The sequence below is a fragment of the Ambystoma mexicanum genome, chromosome 5p, assembly GCF_040938575.1.
Source record: "Ambystoma mexicanum isolate Mex_15411 chromosome 5p, UKY_AmexF1_1, whole genome shotgun sequence".
NCBI lineage: Eukaryota > Metazoa > Chordata > Amphibia > Caudata > Ambystomatidae > Ambystoma > Ambystoma mexicanum.
The window spans coordinates 851,662,563-851,677,479 of NC_090930.1; the positions used below are offsets into that span (position 1 = coordinate 851,662,563).

The window sequence follows — 14,917 nt, forward strand, 5'->3', positions numbered from 1 at the left end:
GTACTGGAGCCGCTGAGTTGGCATCAAGTGGGACTTCTTTAAGTTGAGGGACAAGCCCAGCTTGTGAAGGGAGTGGCAGGTGACTGACAGATGATCCAGGACTTGCTCGGGAGAGCGCGCCCTGATCAACCAATCGTCCAGGTAGGGGTAGACGTGAATCCCCCCTTTCCTGAGATACACTGCCACCACCACGAGCTTGGTGAAAACCCTCGGGGCGGAGGTCAATCCGAACGGCAGGACCCGAAACTGAAAGTGTGAGTCGCCAACCGCAAACCTCCGGTACTTCTTGTGCTTGGGATGGATCGGCACATGAAAGCGTCCTTGAGGTCGCGAGACACCAAAAAGTCCTGAAGTTGAAGGGCCTGGAGGACGAGAGAGTAACAATCTTGAACTTGTCCTTCCTGAGGAGCTTGCTCAAACCACGCAAGTCCATGATGGGTCTCAATCCCCCGTCTTTCTTCGAAATCAAAAAATAAGGGGAATACCATCCCTTGTTCCTCTCCGCTACAGGCACCAGTTCTATGGCGCCTTTCTCTAGCAGAGATTTTATTTCCTGTGCAAAGAGCGGATCCGGACTCTTCAAAGAGAGATTCCCTGGTGGATTGGTGTGAGGCCTCTGCCGGAAAGGAAGACAGTAGCCATGGGCTATGATCTCCAGAACCCACACATCTGAAGTAATGGCACGCCATTCTACAAGATGCTGCGCCAGCCGCCCCCAACCGGCGAACCATGGGACATGGCCTCATGACTGAGCTGAAGCGGAGGCAGCAGTGCCTGAGGTTAAAGAGGCAACTGCCCGAGCGGCTCTGGCACCTCGAGTACCTTGTTTTCCACCTCTGGCACTCCTACGTGGCCCCTTTGACTTGCAGCCCTGCTTGATCTACCAAAGGAAGAGTAGTATCGAAAGGAACCTCCCCTCCATTGCTGTCCCCTAGGACGAAAAGGCAGAGGTTGACAAACTGCAGCGCTCGACAACTTCGCTGCAGCTCTGGAGGTCTGCAACCTCTCGACTCATCAGCCTTGCTGCCAAAATGATGTTCACCATCAAAGGGCATGTTGAGAAGCCGGGCTTTCACATCAGGAGCAAACCCCGACTTCGGCAACCATGCAAATCTGCGCATTACGGTGCTAGCCGCCATGAACCGGCTGACGCAATCTGCCACGTCCAGACCCGACTGAACGGATTCACACATGGCATCCTTGCCATCCTGAACAAGAGCAAGAAGGCCATCCCATTCCTCCCCTTCGAGAATATGTTCAGCCGCCAAAGAGACAATTCCACAGAGTATGAGTGAAACGTGCTAAAGCACATACGGAGTTGGCTGCGTGTAAAGCCATACCCCCTGAAGAAAAAACTTTCTTCGCCCAGCCATCAAAACGTTTGTCGTCCCTATCAGGAGGGATGGTAGGGTACCACGCCTGTTTTGCAGGGGCCATAGCCGCCTGCACCACCAAACTCTCCGGAGTGGGGTGCGTAGTCAAGTAGCTGGGGTCACTACTGGCAGGACGGTATTTTTTCAGCAAAGACTTGCCCAGTGCCGGGAGACTCTACGGAGCAGTTCAAGCCGCTGCCACCCTTCTTTGCAAGGCCATATGGAATGGCAGTACCGGGTCAGTTGGTAGACCTTGGTCCAAGATGTCCGTCATGTCATCCTGTAGAAAATCTCCTGGTGGCGCAGACCACCCCAAGTATTCCGTTACCCTCGACATGAGGCGCCGGTACGAGGATTCAGGATGCGTACACGGCTCAGGCCTGCCAAACTCAACCTCCGGGGAGGTGTCCAGATCACTGGCGTCGTGCAAAGACTGACACGGGTCTTCTAACTGGCTATGACCAGATAATAGGTCATCCGGAACCTCCTCAGGAACCATACCATCATCAGACCCTTCATCCACCTCAGAAATATAGTCAAGAGGTTGGAACAAATCCCTGGATGAGGGCACGTGTTTGGACTTGGCAAGAGCCTTCCTCAGGGTTTCCACCAGTCTCCGGGGCACCTCAGAGAAATCCACCTCGAAAGGTGTCGACTGAATGGATGGCGAGCGTGGCGCCGATGGCTTCGACACAGGCCTCGAGGGCGTAGCCCCAAGCGTGTCCTTAGACAGCCTCAGCGTTGATGGCTTCCTCTGAGGCGGAGCCTCGAGAGAGCCCTTAGACGGTCTCGGCACCAAAGGTGTCGACGTCTTCTTCGAAGACCTCACAGGCTCTGATGGTCTCGATGGCGTCGAGGACCGGGACCTGGCTGGGACCTCGAAGGTTCCCGGTGATCGCGACAACCGCTCGAGCCTGAAGGCGAGCGAACAGTGTCTCTAGCACGTTTCCTGCCGCCGTCTTTAGACGGCGCAGACAGAACGGAGCCCTGCGACTGAAAAATCACCATCATCTCCATACGAAATTAATTCCATTCTGCAGGAGAAGAATGCTTGGTGGGACAAGCAACCCGCCGATGGGCGGAGTCCTCGGACGAGGATGGGGAAGACGACCGGTGACGGCGCTTCTGTGAGTGCCTCGAAGAGGCAGAGGAATGGCGGGACCCACTCCAGGACCGAGACCCCCCCTGGACTTGCGCCAACGATGCAGAGAGTCGCCCCTCGAATCGTGAATCGAAAGCCCAGTGGATTTAGACTTCCAAGGCTTGGACACCTTACCGACAGAAAGCTTCTTCTCATGCTCCCGCAAGGCCTTCAAAGTTAACGACTGGCAATCGTCACAATCGTCCGTGGCATGGTCCTCACCGAGGCACCAAAGGCAGGCGTTGTGCGGGTCCGTCAGCGACATCTTGGAACTGCAGTCCCGACACTTCTTGAAACCCGGCCGCGGGGTAGAAGACAACGAAGACATCATGGAAATCTTCACAAACAAACTGGTTCGAAGAACCGATAGAACTCAGAGGAACCGAGGTGCCGAGATCTCCAAAGCGAACACGTTCGCGGAAAAAACGTAACTGAGGCTACGCCTGTCGCACGTCCTATTTATAACATCCGGTGACATCGGATATCGACAGCGTATTGACGTCAGACACCGAAAATATGCCGAAGCAGCACAGCTGTGGTGATTACCTGTCAGATATGGAATACGTCGGAGGAGCCAATCCCCTCGAAATAAGTTATATGTACTTGTTCTGTGCTCATTTCCATTTTCTTGTATTCTACTTTCCTCCCCTTAGTTTCATTTGTTGGGTGTTTTTAACTATCTTGTTCATGCATTTCTTATCACCTGCCTTTTTTATTTCTATTTTTTTCTACCTTATTGTCTGTCTGCTGCTAAAAATTAACCTCTGTCTTAATCTCTCCCTTTTCACATTTGTATACTTTCGCTTTTATTTCTCCCCCTGATTTCCCTCTTCTTTTTTCCTGTCCCACTACTGTTTGCATGTCCTATTTCTACACTTTCTTCTTTCTCTCCCTTGTTTTCATTATTTCATCTACCCTCTTTTTCATTCCCTCACATCAGCATCTTTATTGATTTATCTTCTTTGTAGCTCCCATCGACAGCTGCAAGTCTATCTTTGCAAATACATTTATACCGGATACCACTGGGCCAGAGAACAGCTCAACAATTTAGTTAAGAGTGGGGATATATGCTGTTGGCAGCCTGCTATGTCTGGTTCAGCAGGAGAACTTCGGCAGAGGTGTGACCAAGGGACAGAACGGTAGGACAGATAATGCTTTGAAAAGCCTCAAGTAATGCACAAGCTATACAATAAAACGTATCACTCACAAACGTTCTTCTATTTTAAGGTGCCAGAGCAAATAAATAATTACCCATTAACTTGTTTTTAAAACTAAAATTTAATAAGACAAGAAAAGACATTCAGCTTGCATACCTTTATTGGGCAATCAAATATTTCATGGAATCCTTCCCTGGAATACAATCCAAAGACCTGCACCTAAAATGATACAAAAATAATGAGTTAACCGACACTGAGTTGAGGCTTTTTTTGGCCATAAATGGCACAGGTCACAGTTGAAAGCTGACATACAAACGCTTTAAATTGGAAATGTAGTTGGTCTCTGTGCTTTGAGAATTTAAGCAAACGAGTTCATCAATTATTGAACCGGAGGAAGCTGAAAGGTGGGGTGGGTCTAATTATGTTGTAGCTATAACTATGCCTCTTTGACCTGGCTTAAAAAAAACACAGGACAGGTTCTGCACGTTAAATCCTTTAAAAAACAAAATGATGGCAAAGGGTTACAAAAAAAGCCATCAACTATACTAAATGTGCCACTTTATTTCTGATTACACCGGGAACAAATTAAATAAATTAATAAAAATGGCTCTATAACATACTGTGAAACTTTATATTAACAGAGTGGCTAAGAGGCAGAGCTTACACCCACACAGCAAATAAAAGGTAAAAGATTGGTGGGCATTGTGATGAATCTGGCAACTTCCTCACTCCTTTCCGTGGAAAGTCTCACCCCATGTGGCCAGGGAAAGGCAGAAGCCAACTCTCCCTGACCCTGGGGTGAGAAGGGTCTATCTGAGGGAGGATCACATGAGGGAAGACGACATTTGTAGGAGTGGAGGGGACTCACCAGGTGAAACCTGGTATCCCCGTTTTCCCTTAGACCCGGACTACTCCTGCACAATTCAGCAAGCCTCCATGGCATATTGTAATGTTACTCCAGAAGATCTTAGGGGTAAAAATGTATACAGCTGTTATAGTCAATCTTCCCAGTCTATTGTGTATGATGGTGCTGATAATCAGCTAAGTTAGACCGGTTAGGTAACTAACCCCACTTTTGTCATAGGCAGGGAGAAGGGTAAGACGAGGAAGAACCCTGTTGCATTCTGGCTGAATGAAAATATTGAGACGACAAAGAGGGCCGGAGTAACGAAGATTACTGGAGCCGGAAAGTCAATGTGGTTGAAAAATAGCAGCTAATGCTGGAGGGGAGGGGGGGCCAAGAAAGAAGAAGAAGGGAGAAAAAGAAGAAAAAGAAAAAAAAAGAAAAAGGAAAAAGAAAAAGGAAAAAGAAAAAGGAAAAACAAGAAGAATAAAGAGGAGGAGGAGGAGAAGGAGAAAGATGAGGAGGAGGAGGAGAAGGAGAAGGAGAAGTATGAGGAGGAGGAGGAGGAGGAGACTCGAGCGAGGAAGGCTCGACAAAGGACTATTCCCGATGAGGGTCAAGAAACTAGAGGAAGAGAAGCTGCAGTGGGCAGGAGAAACGCTTCCACTGGTGCCGTTGCGAGAGGTCCGGAGGAAGTTCGCCATAAGCAGACCAACAGAGAGGGGCTCTGGTGATGAGCGGTCCAGGCACGGCGAACACCAGAGGACAGACGGGATGCCAAGAGAAGGAAAAGGTGCCTTGCTGGAGAGAATGAGAGTCGCAGAGAACTCTGAAGCAGCCAAGCAACACCAGTGAGCACAGGGAAGGCAAGTGGGACACCAGGGCGCCTTGCAGCATATATTTCACACGCCGAGAGAAGGCAAAGACAGTTGCAAGGCAGGCAGGGGAGCTAGGGAGCCTGGCACCTTTGAAACGGAGGCAAAGCAAAGAGGGTTGAGGACCCAATACTTAGCAGAAATGAAACTTTACATGTGAAACAAGTCCTGGGCAGAAAGTAAACCAGGCAGTCAGTGGTGAGAGACCCGCACCTAAAGAGAAAGAGAATAAGCCCCGGCAGGAGAGTGTACCAGGCAAATGTACTGTGAGTCTAGAGACCCGTGCACAGAAGGAAAAGTAAACGTTGTAAAGTCCAGGCAGATGAGTATACCAGGCAAGGTGGTGTAGGCAACCAGTTCTAAAGAAAGATATTCTAGACAGCTACTTGAAAGTGTTTGAATCCCAGGGGAAGTGAAATATACCCATTGGGTAGGGAACGTGACTGAACTGTGAATTATGAAGCTAATCAAGGGGCGAGGAAGAAGCCTTGAATGTGTGAATCTAAGGGAAAGGAATCCATACTCCCTGCATTAAATGATAGCCACTTTTACCAAGAAAGAGAACTGTGATTTGAAAGTTGGCCAAATCATGGGGTGAGGAAGAACCCTTCAGTGTGTGAATCTAGGGGAAGGGAACCATACCGCCTGGAATGGGAAATTATCTTTTACCAAGAAAAGGAACTATGATTGAAGTTTAAGAAGTCAAGAGACTGAGGGTAAGGGAAAACCCCCACCTTTGCAAATCGTGAAACTTTGTGGCTCTTTCATCATTTGTTTATTTGTGCACAATTGTGGGACATTATGTTGGAACATTGAAGAACGCTACAGATGATCAGTTGAAAGACGTTATCCCTTTTCACATTTTCTTAAACTTAGCTCAGGATGCGATTCTGGACACAGGACTGAAAACTCTTTTTGGACATTCTGACAATGACATCCTTTAGTTTCCGTGAGGGAGGGAAATCCCTCAGTGTTAAGACAAGATAGGTCTTTCTGCAATCCTTCTTTTACTTTAATTCAAGTCTATAGCAATCATCAGAATGTCTCCGTGTTCGATTATTACTCCTGATTCATTACAGTTTCAACAAAGAGTGGGCAGAGGGCCTGATCCATTATGCAGTGAAAATATCAGAGGCCCTTCCTGCATCACAGAGCACCTGATCAGCAGAAGGGTTCCTCAAAGATTCTGCTTCAAGAGCTCAGGGTCAGAGCTAAAGCCAGATCTATGAAAAGATTTGTGAATTCGAGATATGAGATTTAGAACATTAGTCCACAAATCCTTTGAATGCGGATTAGCTTTCGGTAGGTGTGAATGAAACTCCAGATTTGTGTTTTGTAAAAGTGAGTGCACAGACAACACCATCTCTTTTTAACAAAATCCGTACACTTTCTTTAGGAATCAGACTAAAAGGTATTGTCTGGCAAGACAAACGCGTGTCTAAAAAGAAATATTGAACAGGTTGAAGAACAGGGAAGTCAAAGATTTTCAGGGTATCATGCATGCAAATATTAATGTGAAAAAGAGTAATATGCGTGGGATAAACCTTATGTAAGGAAGGCATGGTATCAAACAGTAAGACAGACACAAGTGACCACAGTTCAAGGGTGTTTATTGAACTTCAATTGGGTTTGAAAAACGTCCATCTAATCCTAAATCTTAAAAAGGGAGCAAGCTACGGCCATCAAAATATAACGCAGTCCTAGTGGTGTCTTGTCAAATCAAAAGGGCCTTGCCAATCCTTACCTCTAAATACAAAGAATGTAGGAAACAATGTGATGCAAACGAAAAGTGTTCAAGAAATTATATGTTAGGATATTCAAGCCATTGGCTTCCCTTCCCCACAAGGCGGCACACTCGAGCTTAGCACATTCTCTGGCTTCTCTAGCATGAGGGTGCAGTTTAAAACTTCAACATCATGGCCTTCTGTGACAAAGTCTCTTTGCCATTAAAAGTCTTTCTCAGAGGGCCTGATGCAACACGAAAAAGTTCCTTTCTTCCTAGGATTTGACATGTACCAATTCTTGGTACACACACGGCTTTCAATTGATCTCCCTCTGCCGGGCTTGCACCAAATTTATCTACTTTGCCACAAACTTTTCTTACTGCATCAACAACGAAGACTTTCGACTGTGAGCTGGATTTAGCTTGACCCGTCGCAGGACCACTTTGATTCCCAATTCTCTACAACTCTTTCACTTTCAGTTAGATATCTTACAGAGACCTTCGATTGAGCACACACCCGGTGCCGGACCACTCTGTTAAAAAGGTATTATATCTTGGTTTCAAAATTCAATCACTCAACAGCAGTTCAACTTTACTTGCGTCTTTTATCAGATATATTTAAAAAAATATTTGTTCCAGCGCTCGCCATACAATGTTGCTGCTTGCAACCTTGGCTTCAACATAGACCAGTCTTGCATCTGTTTCCCCAACTCACCGGCTGTGTTAATTTCACTGATGCTGCTTTGTTCTTGGAGCCAAGGACAGTACCAGAGCGGCTAGCGATTCTCCCCGCCTTGATTATCGACACGGGAGGGCCCTGTGTACCTCCGACACACAACGTAGGATTTGTCAGCCTGTTTTCCTGGTCTTACACTTTCCAATCGCGAGGGCTCATGAAAGTAACTGTTCCTTGTCAAAAAGGTCAAGGGAACTTTGCTCCTTGTAAACCCCTTATGCTTTGCCGTCTTCTCTCGTTAAACTGCTATCTTGGAACTGCTGTTTCCGCTTGTGTTTCGACTCGCTCAGAATGTGCTCTTGTGCCTTTTATCCGTGTGGGGAAGTGTAATGAAGTCAGGTGTGAGTGATTGTCGATAATTGCCTGACCATGGTATTGGGACATGTCAGGTATACGGCTCAGGTGTTAGTCTGTTTTCCCTTAGAGCGGGCTGTCAGTGAGAAAGTGTCTTTGTCTTGTAAAAGGGTGGGGGGTAGACTTCCTAAATATCCTACCGGGAAGGATGGGTTAAAGGTGTTACAAAGAAGGGGATACTACATCTCACCATCCGATGTCCCACTCCCAGTAAACCCCTCACCCGGGTAATCCTCCTGAGCACTGATCCGCCCCCAGGAACTGGATCCAAAAGTGATGGCCGTGTCCTGGCCACCTGGATGACAGATCCCCGAGGACTAGTGGGTGAGACACCGTCTGGTTTTTCACACCATGGATAATCGAAGGGTAGCTGGGAGTATGCCTGCACAACCTAGGGATTAGCTGTTAGAAGATGCTACAGCTCACTAGGCATTTGGCCAAATCCATCACATCTGCAAAAATGTACATGTGATGAAAATGGGCAAGGCCACCTGCTTCTTAAATAACTTTGCACCCAGAATCCAAGGTGGTACGCGCATCAGAGGGGCTTTGGACTTAGATGGATCTCAAGTTGAAAGAATGGCCTGGTTCAAGAGAACAGAAAAAACAATACCTAAAATATCTGGGTCAACAGATGATTCTCTATGAGAGCAGTGCGAGAGCTTTGGAGTCTTATGAAATAAGGTGGTTTTGAGATCCTACAACAACTGTTCAACGTTAATTTGAAAGCTCATATTAGGCCACAAAGGGGTTTGAATCTGGTTCCAAGCCTTGTTCACTCAAAATGGAATGAAGACTTGGAAGGTTAAGTATTTCATAATAACCTAGAAAACATTCAGGGGGAAGACCTCATTTAAGATAAAGGCTCAGCAACAAAGGTTTAGAACCCCTGTGGAGTATTGTCAAGGCTTAAAATACTTGAGTTATCCTACAGGCTATCTATAGAAACAAATCATGGCTATTTGGGGAAGTAATGAAGATCAAGCTAAGTAAACCAGATACATTAAATATTAATTAGAGAGCTAGTGCGGGTAATGAATATGAAATACCTATATATGTGTGATAAGGAGACCAGTGTGAGCAAAACCATGAGCCAACCTCTGGCTAAGACAATATTACCTTTAGATGGACTTAAGAGAAGCCCCCAAAAGTCATCCAGTCAGTTTGCTGCAAATAAAGTTTAAAAGGAGTTAGCAGAAGAGTTGTCAGTAGGATGGTTTTTAATTCTGTGTAGGGTTATTGGTGCATGTACCTAATGCTGGGCTGAGGGTGAGCTGCTATCTCATATCAGTACATAAGAACGTACCATCTAGTATGCTTGCCAACATTAGATTGATTGGCCTTCCTGCCCTGCTGAAGTGAGTACTCTATACTTCAACTTGGGTTAGGGTGACAAGTGCAGAGTATTTTCAAATAGCATTTACACTAACACCGTTCTAAAGCAGGACTGCATCATCATGCCTCGTTTTACATGTTCTTTATGTAGCCGACTTGCCCTAACAGGGGTCAATATTTTACAGATCAAGTCAGAGCTAGTCCAGTGTCTGTTTCCATATGCGGATGATGGTATTGCTGGACAGAACACTCACCAGTCTGCCATGAGGTCTGTCAGCTCCTGAGAAGAAGTGTGTTGTAAAGAATTTAGATTTCAACTATATGAAGACAAGTTTGTGGCAACAAAGTTCTGAGTCTGCATCGCTACATGACCGAGATCAGTGGGAGACAAGTAAACAAATGACACAGGAGCCTATATTCAGTTTGGAGCCAAGTCAGACCAAGTATCTTTCAAAGTCCTTTTCATAATATGAACTGCAAGCAGTTACAGAAAACTGCCTTGATGTTACAGTAGTTACTGGACAATGTGAGCGCCCAGGTGCAAGAAACATTTACTATTCACATAACATTTCTTGTTCAAACATTGCAATATATGGTATGCAAGAACAAGTATCAGCTAGAACGAATGATATAAGAAAGCCGAGGGCTAAAGCCTCAGAAAGGACAGTGGCAGAAAATAAAGGAAAGGTTCAATGTTACAATACAGTTGAGTGGTCAGTCTGTCCATGTCCGTTGGAGAAGGTCCAGGGGACTATGCCTGCCTGGGCTCTTTTTTGGATGTTAGAAATTCATCATCTCCAAATTATAAGGTAATGAAAGAACTCTGGTTTAATGTGAAGAGTACAGTTTTATGCGGTTTTTGTTCAAATGTTGGCATGGGGGGGCAGGGGGGACTACTGACCCATTGATTGGTTAATATGAGCAATGCTGCCCCATCCCTGCTCTTTCGATCATGCCTATTTTATACCAAGAGAAAACAAAACAGATGTTTTATTCTCAGAGACATACAGCAACGTTTAGGGTTGTGTCAGTGACCCCCTAAACCCCTAGATAATACACTTAGAATGCGGACCACACTTTCTGCAATTAAATCAAGTTCTCAGTTTGGGGGCCCTTCCTTGGGGTTACTAAACAAAAGAGGTATTCATGCATCATCCAACCACCAAATTTTCCTAGTTTACTGCTTGCTATGAATCTTGAAAACTGAGGCTGCAAACATTGCTGAATTGTTTTTTCCTGAGCTAACAAAACGAAGATACTAAAGAGCTTCAGGACAGTAAAACATTCCCGATTGTTGCATGAAAAGTGTTTCATGTCTGTTTACCATACTACCAAGCCCTCTCTATGATATTTTTTTGGCTTGTTGGTTGGGTGAAGGTCTTCAGGCATCCAGGGTCTACATTATGGATCATCTACACAGAGCTTCATGTTTCTAACATAAGTGCCAAGGACGAGTATGCTCGCCCTTTTTGCATAGACTTGCATAATAGCCTGGCAGTTAAGGGGTTAAGCATGTTGCAAACATTCTGTAGGAGGAGCAACTCTGTAGTCGGTTGGATGGAGATAGAATTTCTACAGCACTTCTAACGTGTGCTGTAGTAAACCAAGAGAGGGTAAAGTATCTTTTAGAGCTACTGAAGCATATTATACCATTGACGCTGGATGACAATGGGAATCCTGTTACTTCTGATGCTCTGTTCTTAGCAATCCAGGACTGAGGAGCAAAGCTATTCAAATTGATATTATTTGGAGCGTTCTCAAATTAGAGATGCGTTTATCAGTAAGGTTGTTAATGTAATGGTCTTGTTTTTAAATTGTTTTATCATGGTATAATATAAGGTTCAATTATGGATTCAGTTCAATTATAAACTGATAGCAATACAACACTGTATTTGACAAGTAAAAGTAAATTAGGACATTAGTAAAATCCGCTAGTGCATTTTATTTACATACACATGCACTAGTAGACCAAAGTTCTGATTGCTGTACATAACGCAATTCAACATTCCATAATTTGCAAATAGCTCAATTAACAATGTACAGTGCAAAAAATAAACATCTTTTTGCATAGCCCCTGCACTGTCACCCAACTACACAAAAATGCCTTCAAACTACAATACAATCTAAAAGTTCATTTTTAAACCATCACCCACTTTAAATTCTGATGCTCTTTTGTAACGTTTACAAGACATTTATTTTTGCATTTTTGGCATAACCTGAGCTCAAAACAACTAATGTAAATATTTGAAAATGATAACAGAAGAAGGGGGGACTGGTGGAACCGAAGGGAGTGTGTGACCCTCCCGGGACCAGGTGAGGGAGGTTAAGCTGTGAAGGAGCCGCAGAAGCAGAGCACAGTGGGTCGTATAACTGTCAGCGGGCTGCCGATCTTCAGTCGGACCTTCCTGGGGAGGGAGATGAGGGGTGGGGGGCCATCTCTGGACTTGGCAATCGAGACAAGGCAGGGGTGTACCTCTAACACTGATCGTACAATAGAGATGGACTATTTTAGTACTTGCTTTACCTTCAAGCGCCGTCAGACAACTTTATTAAGGACAACTTCACAAACTCCCCACAAAAACAAGGACACAAAGAGTCGTGATGTGCTTTAAGGGCAGAAATGGAAGCCAGAGGCTTGCAGGGTTAGAAATCGCTGTGAGCTATTGAATCGCTGGTTGAATCAGGAGCTAAATAGCGCTCCTGATTCAACCATAGGAGAGCCATGTTAGCTTAAAACCAATAGTTACCAAGAGCTACTTTTGGCTCCCCAGGCCAACTGGTGCCTTCCAAATATGCATATGTGGCATTGAGTATTTAAGAATGCCAATAAAGAAGAATTAGGGCGGAAGTAAAATGGATCGTACATAATGAACAAAACCTTAAAGAGTGCATCTCATGTGGGAGATAGATTTGAAGAGCACTGTGTAATCGCTCTTGGTTCCCCAACAGAAACTCCTGTCTACTTGTGGATGCCTAACACAATGGACCTGGTTTTGCTCTTGCTCACTTAATCTTAATTTTGAACCCTGCCTAAATTGCACAACATGCTGAAACCCAATACATAAACTATATACAAACCTTGATAAATAATGCCTTCCCAGTTGCAACAATGGCTAATGCTAATAGCACAGAAGAACCCAATATCAACAAGCAACAATTTTGGGACACTTGGTAGGCGCAGTCTGCTTTTTCACATTATTTACCTATGTTTTTGTTTCATAGAGATTGTTCACAGGGCGTGAGGGGAAGAGAAAACTGGCAATTGGAAGAAAAAAAAGGAAAGGATAAACACACAGACTCCGACTTTTGTGCCTCATGAAGCAGGCAGCCGAGCCAGGAAGAGTCCCGAGCCTCAACACCATTGAATGATCCTGTGATGATTGCAGTGGGGTGCATTGGCAAATCTGTGTCTCTATTCGAAAACAAGTTTGACAAATTAGCTGGAAAAGTGGCCCAACTGGAAACAAGGACCTCAACATTGGAACAGAAAATTGTGAACTTGACCAATAATAATACCAACTTGTCCAAGTAGTGAAACATATGGGAAAATAAGTGGAAACAACAAATATGGAGAATGGGGCGATGGAGAACAGGTTGGAATCTCGAAAATGTGGTACGCGCAAAACAGATTAGGATCATCAGCCTTCCTTCGGATGTGGAAGGAGACGACCCATTTACGCTCATTACCAAATTAATTTCAGAGTTTCTTGATCTGGAGGTAGGACACCCTATTTTTGTCGATAGATTTCATAGAATCAAGACTCTTACACCAAGCAAGCCTCGAGAAACAGTGGGCCTCACTACAAGTTTGCTGGTATCTTAGCAGATTTATCGCTAGGATACCCGCAAACTGTATTACCGTTTCTGGAACTTGGTCCGGCGGAATTACCACCGGATTTTGAGTGCCGGGGTGACAATACACTCCCCATTTATGGAGTCTCCATGTGGGGATCTGCCTGTATTACCGGCACCGGTAATACAGGCTATTTTTGCCAGTAGGTTGTCAGAATGAACTGTCAGCTGGAGTTAATTCCTCCACCCCACTGGCAAACTTTCCGTTGGCCGGATGCGAGAACGTGCTGGTATGCATTAATAACAGCACGTTATTACCACACCGGTCAACTCGCAATGAGGCCCAGTGTCTGGCCCAACATTTATTATTAATTTGCTCAGACGCTCAAGATGGAAAGCATACAAAGTGGCTTTCGAGACAAGTACAATAATGTTTCAGCAACATAGGGTTCTTTTTCCCCCAGACCTGGCGCATGTAAAGGAAAAGAAAATGAGAAGATTGAATGCAATCAAGAAATCCTTTTAAAATAAGAAATCCTTTTTAAATTGAGGGAGGTACACTGTTAAACTGAGAATAACATGAAGAGATAAGCAATATATATTCTGAGAAAGAGAAAGCCGAGCTACTGAAAACGATCCCGAAAAAGAATCTACTTTCCAAATAGGATGTTCTATGACGAACTAGAGACGTAAGAATTCACATCTCTAATATGGTACACAAATGGAACGCTATTTTGAGTCAGAGTCCCTTGATACCCATCGGTTAAATGGGAAATGAAGACGGGTACTGATAAATGATGTAAATCTGCTGTCTCAATAATGAAAGTATATTTTTGGTTAGAAGTCATTGAGCTCTACCATTTAATGCACATTGTGTGGACAACATTATTAAGCTATAGGACATCTGATCAGTTCTCCAGCAAGCATGGTCAGCTAGATACAACTCCACTGGTCACAGTGCTAAAAAAGCAGCCAATACCAAAAACTACAGTCCTCATCCAAAATTCCAAATTAGACATAAGTTACCATAGCATTTCTTCCCAGACCCGAATGAGCAATAAGAGCTGTTCAACTACACACACTCTTTACTGGAACCCAATGTAAATATTTTTTTTTTACAACAGATACAAAAAATGCTAACCTAAACCCAACTCTGAAGAAAGCAAAGAAAACATCATGCAGGTCAACTCAAGGGAGAGTTATAGACTCACCATCCACTAAACCAATTAATAGAACATGTACAAGCAAAATAAGAGATAATTCACCTTGCAAAATACAGACACAACAACCAAAATAAGTGTCATTCCCCCACCTCACTCAAAAAATACTAAGATTTACAGCCAAAAATAAGTTCTACAGAATATCAACCCCCAACAAGCACAGCAGACATAGAAACAGAATCTTCCAGTGTCAATGTGGTCCCAATAGATACATTCCAAAACAATTTTACAAAAACTGTCAGTCGTTGAGTCCTGTCTAATGTCAACAAAATCTAACAAGTTACGCTTCTCACTTCTCAATTATAGAAGAAAGCTGGTCTTAGATGCAATAATTGACAGTGCTTTCAAAAAGAAAACTATTTATACT

At 44.5% G+C, this 14,917-nt stretch overlaps 1 protein-coding gene across 2 annotated transcripts in view; it reads right to left on the bottom strand.

The window, feature by feature from the left end:
• VPS41 (VPS41 subunit of HOPS complex) overlaps positions 1-14,917 on the bottom strand; it is a 1,668,740-nt gene that overhangs the window by 994,608 nt on the left and 659,215 nt on the right. For both annotated transcript variants that reach the window (XM_069613279.1, XM_069613280.1), the window contains one exon: positions 3,828-3,890. In XM_069613279.1, the coding sequence (XP_069469380.1) occupies positions 3,828-3,890 (63 nt within the window). The remainder of the gene's footprint in view (positions 1-3,827; positions 3,891-14,917) is intronic.